The following is a 7,317-nucleotide window of genomic DNA, read 5'->3' on the forward strand; positions in this document are numbered from 1 at the left end:
AAGCCACCCCAAACCCAGTCATTGACCATTACTTTGATGTATTCTTTGTAACATAGAATAGCACCTGGCACATTCTGAGTTTTGTTTGCTTGTTTGCTTGCTGTCTCTGCTACTGTATCAGCCTTTGCTTGTGTTCCCGAGTGTATAGTATGTAACAAGCATTCAGTAAATAATGGTACATAAGGGAGGAGGCAAGCAAAGTAGATGTTACATAATAGACTTCATCACTTGGGATTATACATGCTGTTGCTTCTTTCTAGCCAATGAGTGGTTTATATATGCTGTTGTGTGTATATAACATACTCAGTATCTTTTGAGCCCTTTGCAGATTCTATCAGATTATTTAACTTTAACATTGGCTAACAGATCTTTGGATATTCAACAATATCCATAGCAAAATAACTTGTAATATTTATGACTATTTTATATTCTCAGATATACGCATGCTGGCATATAAATACGTTCAGAATTTTAATCTAGTGGTTCACAGACACTGGTTTGGGTACCTATGCACCTTCCCCTCAGGGTGTGTGGAAGGCTTTTCTGCCTGATGTTGAATATCTGAACCTAACCTCTTCCCTTCCTCATTGAGGTCTCCACTGACCATGCTGTTTAATACTACAACCCAACAGCCCACTCCTACCCAGCACTTTTTCTCTTCTCCACTTTCCACTTTCCATAGTATATGGCAACTCCTGGTTTGTTGGAATTTGTTTGTTAGGTTTATTGCCCATTTCCTTTAGCATGTCACAAAGACAATTTCTTTTTTTTTCCTTTCTTTCTATGATTTATCCTTCATTCCAAGAACAACATTTGACATATTGTCTTTAATATTTCCCCCAAAAAAGTGAAGTATTGATCTCAATCTGTGGCTTATTCCTGCTCATGTAAGAAAGCATCCTCAGGGCTTGATATATGTGGAAGACTAAAATGGTGCCTTTTTTCCTTTCTAGCAGTTTCTGGAAAGGACTTGATATCATTTCATTAAAGGCTTTTGAAGAAAACTGGTTTCCTCTCACTCCCTGAGGTTTCTCCATGGGATTTAAATGTTATTAAGCATATTACCTGGTTTACTTGTTAAATATGGGTATTTTACAAAAACAAGGCAAAACCATAACCACAAGGAGAGAAAGAGATGAATAAATTTCACCAAAATTAAATTGTTTTCATGCTGGAAAGGAAACTAAGAAAGTGAAAAGACAATACGTAGGATAGAGACAGTGTTTGTAAACCACATATTAGATAAGTTTAAAATACCCGTCATACATCAGAACAAATTACAACTAATCTCACCATAATAAAACCAAACACTTGGCACACTAATTTTCAAAAGCTTGTCCTCAGAATTAGTTAGGGAAAGAAAGAGTGGGGTAGGAAAGTAAGAGAGCATCCTCTTCCCATAGATATATCTCCCATTTTGTCATTAGGGGCCATTTTGATGTCATTTAGGTGTAATTGTCTCTTGAAGGTCCAGTCTCCAAAAGCAGGGCTGTGTAATTCCATCCAAAATGAACTATAATCTTAGGACAGCAATAGTCACCATGAAGTAGTACTCATGAAGGCAGAAAACATGCTTACTTGTTGTGGCCCCAGAGAATATTCATATAATCAGATTTATTTTAAATATGCTATCTCTGTAATAACTTATACCTGGACTACTTCAGGCATCTACCATATATCTAAAACAACTGTTGCTTTATCTAAGACAATTGTCTAAAACATGTACTTAAAAACACAACAAATACTCTAAAAATAGAGACAATGCCAAGGTGGCATAGTCTAGACCGCTTGCCATATCTAGAACCCTTTTGATAGCATTATGTTAAGTCTGGGACAAGAATATTTTGGGATATTTCAAAAGAAGAAGGGTAAGTGAGTAGAAAATGATAAGGAGCATACATTCATGGTATAACTGTAACACTCAATCTTAGAGTGGATGTCAGGTGATTCAGATACTTACAGCCAACCATCAGACTAAGCCCGGGAACCCCACTGGAAAGCTAGGGTAAGGACCAAAGGAGCTGAAGGGGATTGCAACCCCATAAGAAGAAAAATCAACTAATTGAACCACCAAGAGCTCCACGGGACTAAACCACCAACCAAAGAGTATACATGGAGGGAGCCAGGACTCCAGATACATATGTAGCAAAGGATGGCCTTATCTGACATCAGTGGGAGGGGAGAGAGGTTTGATGTCCCAGCATAAGGGGATGCTAGAGGGGTAAGGCAGGAGTAAGTGAATGGGTAGAGAAGCACCCTCATAGAACCAAAGGGGGGGTGGTATGACGGGGTCGGTGGAAGGGTAACCAAGAAGGAGGATATCATTTGAAATGTAACTAAATAAAATGATTAATAAAATAAGAAAATAGAAAGAGTAGATGTAGCTAGCAATAAAAAAAAAAAACACATCAAATAACTTTTGTCAATAACCTTTAAAAAGTCACTATCCTTGGAAAAGAAAATAAACATCCTGGAAAGGGAGGTATCAATTCCTGGCTTCTAGTGACCACATCCTATGGCCTGGGTCTCAGGGATCAGCTGAGGTAGTCAGACACCTTCTCAGAGCCTCAGTTCCTTTGCATGTACACAATCCATCAGGCTCTGCATGTTACTTTAAAATTTTACTTATTTATTTATTTTGAGATTATAATATAATTACAAACATTTCCCCCTTCGCTTTCTTCCCTCCAAACCCTCCATATGCCCTTTCCCTCTCTTCCTTCCTATCCAAGGCTTTTTTTTACTAGTTGTTATTATATGCATATATGTATACATACATATTCCTAAATATAACAAACCATTCAGTACTTACACTCTTACTTACACAAGTGTTCTCAGGGATAACTATTTGACACTGAACCAATTGGTGTGTCATCCCCTGGGGAAGTTCACCTCTCACACTACCATCTTTTCTTGGTTGCCTATAGTTCTTTGTGTACAGTTGCATCCTTTGGGCTTTTCCTCATCCAGTTTGGCATGTCTATTAGTGTCATCCTCATTCAGCTTGTATGTGGGCAGTTATGCTGGTGAGACTTTGTAGGTACAGCTTCTGATATTACTAGGAGACATGATATCAGCAACCTCCTGGATCCTCTGGCTTTTATGATCTTTTTTGCCCTGTCTTCCACATTGTTCCCTGAGACTTAGATGTGGTGATGCTTTAAAGATGTATCCATTGTGTCAGGGCTCCACAATTATGCATTTTTATTGATTGTGGGGTTTTTTGTAGTGGTCTCCATCTGTTGCAAAGATAAGGTTCCTTCATGAGGGCTGAAGACTGCAGTTATCTTGAGAATAAGGATGAATGTTTTAGATTGCTGTTAGGGAGTAGGCTAGCTTAGTCCAGTTCCGGTTACAGGTTTCCCTGCAATAACCATGACATTACCAGCACTTAGTAGTTATCTACATTTCAAGTACCAGACATAATTTCCCTCTTGAAGTGATCTTAAGTCCAATTAGAGAGCTGTTGGTTACCACCAAGGTGTGTGTGCCACTACTGCACACTTAGGGTTGTCATACCACACTGGTCTTTGATTCATAGGCATCATACTGGATGCAAATTACTTTTCATGTATTGATCACTGAAGCAAACTATTGTATCAAACAGACATTGTTAAAGTTAATATTTAAACTTTATTATGAGATAATCTTAAGTATTCTCGTATGCTTCTAATACAACTTGTAGATATTTTATGACAGTATTTTGTACTACCTATTTTATGTTTTTATAATTTATACAAAATAAATAAACAAATATAAAAAGTATTCTTAATGCCACTTTTTAAATTATTCAGGTCCTCAGAGTATATTATGATCGCCTTGTGGATAATGCTGACAGAAGCTGGCTTATTAACTACATACAAGAAATTCTGAAAAATTACATGCGGGAAGATTTTCATGACCTATTTAAAAACTTGGATTTTAATCATGATGGCACTGTAGAAGAAGATGATTTAAGAAGTTTAATGTTTTGTGATTTCCATGATCCTAAGAGGGAAGATTTTGGCTACAGAGAAATTGCAAATGTGGATGCTCTCAGGATGATTGTTGAAGGCCATCTAGATGAATATAACAACATGAGCAAAAAGCCCATGAACCTCGTCTTGTTCCGATTTGCCATAGAACACATAAGCAGAATTTCTCGAATCTTGAAGCAGCCACGGAGCCACGCCCTTCTGGTGGGGGTGGGCGGGAGCGGGAGGCAGTCAGTCACCAGACTTGCTGCACACATGGCTGATTATTCACTATTCCAAGTGGAAATCTCCAAGGGCTACGGTAGCCATGAGTGGCATGAAGATCTGAAAGTGATCTTAAGAAAATGTGCAGAGAATGACATGCAGGGAGTCTTCCTGTTCACAGATACACAAATAAAAAGAGAGTCGTTTCTAGAAGATGTCAACAACCTCCTAAACGCCGGAGAGGTTCCAAACCTCTTTGCTTTAGATGAGAAGCAAGAAATATGTGAAAAAATGCGTCAGTTAGATCGCCAGCGGGATAAAACCAAACAGACAGACGGGAGCCCAATAGCTCTTTTCAACATGTTTATTGACCGCTGCCGCAACCAGTTGCATGTGGTCCTGGCCATGAGTCCCATCGGAGACGCATTTCGGATTCGTCTTCGGAAATTCCCTGCTCTTGTTAACTGCTGTACCATTGACTGGTTTCAGGTATTTCCATGTAAAATTTACGTAGAGTCCTCAAAATGTTGAATCTCCATCATCACTGTGAAATATTTTATAGACTACATCTCAAAATGATGTATACTAGAAAAATCTTTGATTTTTATCATAATGTATCATATGAAGTTATATCAGCATAAATCATTATAGGATATCATCCATTAATATCAATATATCCCAGAACAAAATTTTAGGATTAGTCTATCCTTATATCAGGATCCTGATAGGAAGCACCATACTCCATGTCCTAGCTGAGAAGAACTTGGGAGGGACTGGTCACAGAAGCACTGTATGGGGAAGAGAGCCAAGAGGGCAGGATGGGATGACATGTAGAAGACAGACAGACCTCCACCCTCTGGCTTATTCCATCCTCTGCCCTATTTACCAAACCCAACAAAAATTCAAGGAAAAACACTGTGGGAATTTTTGTAGTAGAAATTTTCTCAGAAAGCACAGGCTGAGACCAGAGAAGCTATGACAAAGATGGTGGGGGGTAGGGGGCAGAAAAGCAGTAAATGTGTGAGAAGTCCGATTCTCCTGGTTTTCCGTGGCACCACAGAGCAGCCTTCCCACATTCGTGTGGTGCTGTAGTTGAAATCCTATGTGTAGATCTGACACAACCACTTAAGATGCTGGAAATTTACATAGGCTCTATACCTCTATGGCCTCACAATTTACTTCAGGTGAGCATCCTTTGTTCCCTTCTTCCTTGCTTTGTACCTAATAGGTAATATTGTATCAACAAGAGATGAGGAGGTACATCCAGGGAGCCAAGGCTTTCTACAGTCAGCCTTTAAAAGAAAAACAGAACAGATCAGATCAGAACAGAACAGAACATAACATAACAGAACAGAACAGAACAGAACAGAACAGAACAGAACAGAACAGAACAGAACAAACACACAAAACTGACCAGGACCAAGATCTTGGGAAAGATGTGAATTAGAGAAAATGGGGCTGGATGGTAGAGAAGGGGTTGGGATAACAGGAGTAGAGGAACTCAGAGGGAGGTGTCATGGTTGAGGTCAGAAAGTTAGAAAGGGCCAAATCAGATAGAAATTTGCAAGATGGTTGGGATCTTTTCAAATGCATACTGGAGGACTTCCTGAGTTGTACTGGGAAGTGTGCTATGAGGGTGGTTTCTATTTTGTAAAGACATTTTGTGCCTTTCTGAAGACCAAAGGCAGCAAGGGTAACAGTGGAACATATTGGCTAAAGATAACAAACATGTGAGCGAGGATGGCAGTGGTGTGGAAAGAAGGGAGTTTGGACATGATGAGGAGAAGGGAGAGTTAGGCTTGCAATGCTGTAGAACTTTCTCATGCAACACATAGAGGTCTGAGGCCGTGGAGCAGAGAAAGGATGATCCTGGGTTTTGACACGTTGGTGACTGATGGTGAAGTTTGCTGAGTTGAGAAAGAATACAGCTCTGATGGGGAAGGAGATATTGTGGTACAGGCTTGTTGACATTGAGGTGCCTGAGCTATCCAAGAGATAGGTTGTAGTCATTTATGTGATTCTGTCCTTTAACGGGAAATTATAAAAAGAGAGAGGAGGATTAAATGAAATAATACATAGCATACACAAGGAAACACACACTGAGTTTAGATCCCCTTCCCCTTTCTTTGTCCTGTTAACACTTGGTAACTATGTCTCTAAACCCAGAGTAAACTGGAGAGAGTTGCTACCAGCCCTGGCCACCACCATCATTTTGTCTCAAGCAGGCAAGGGCAGGAAGAAGGCTCTTCATGAGCATGTCTTTCCCACTGTGTGTCCCAAACTATTCCTCTCTATTGTCATCCCACATATTGCAAAAGGCCGCTGCAGTGACAGGATCATATTACCCACCTTGATGAATTGCTAAAATATTCATTTTAAATTTAGTCATGGCCAGAAGATGCTCTGGAAGCGGTTGCTTCACGGTTCCTGGAAGACATTGAGATGTCAGAGGAAATCCAAGAAGGCTGTATTGACATGTGTAAAAGGTTCCACACTTCTACTATCAACTTATCAACATCCTTCCACAACGAACTTCAAAGATATAATTATGTGACTCCCACCTCCTACCTGGAATTGATCTCTACCTTCAAACTGTTGTTAGAAAAGAAAAGAAAGTAAGGATGAAATGTTCTCTCTTTAAGTAAGCAATGAAAGTTTTAAAATGTTTACAAAAAATGACATAGCAATGGTGCAAACAAATGCTATGAATATAATGTTTTACTAAAACTGGGAGTCAGTGCTTACAGAGTCATGGTAGGAAGCAGTCTATTCTTGGGTGTAATGATGTTGCCTAGTACACTATAAATTAATCATTGCATTTACTGCAAGTATCGAGGTATCACTGAAGAGATGGCTGTACAATCATGAGGACCTCAATTGTAATCCTCGGAACCACAGCAGGGAGNAGACACTGGGTGGGCATGACAGCGTGTATTTATAATCCCAGTTCTGGAAGATGGAGACAGGCCAACCCCCTGAGGCTTGCTGCCCAGCCAGCTTTATCAAAGTAGATGGTGTTGGAGGAATGAATCCCAAGTTGACCACTGGCTGCAAAACACAAATACACATGTGCACCTTCAAGAACATGTTTCCCCCACACATAGAAGAGCAAGGTGTTCCCTTAGGGTAAATGCCTAGG

At 39.8% G+C, this 7,317-nt stretch overlaps 1 protein-coding gene across 1 annotated transcript; it reads left to right on the forward strand.

Annotated features, from left to right (window-relative positions):
• Positions 1–3,794: 3,794 nt before the first annotated feature.
• On the forward strand, positions 3,795–6,793 carry LOC110288070 (dynein heavy chain 7, axonemal-like; the record flags this gene model as incomplete). Its single annotated transcript, XM_021154525.1, has 2 exons — positions 3,795–4,667; positions 6,564–6,793. Coding segments are annotated over 2 exons (1,103 nt in total), but the record flags the coding sequence as incomplete, so codon positions are not given.
• Positions 6,794–7,317: the final 524 nt, after the last annotated feature.

The sequence above is a fragment of the Mus caroli genome, unplaced genomic scaffold, assembly GCF_900094665.2.
Source record: "Mus caroli unplaced genomic scaffold, CAROLI_EIJ_v1.1 scaffold_21171_1, whole genome shotgun sequence".
Taxonomy (NCBI): Eukaryota; Metazoa; Chordata; class Mammalia; order Rodentia; family Muridae; genus Mus; species Mus caroli.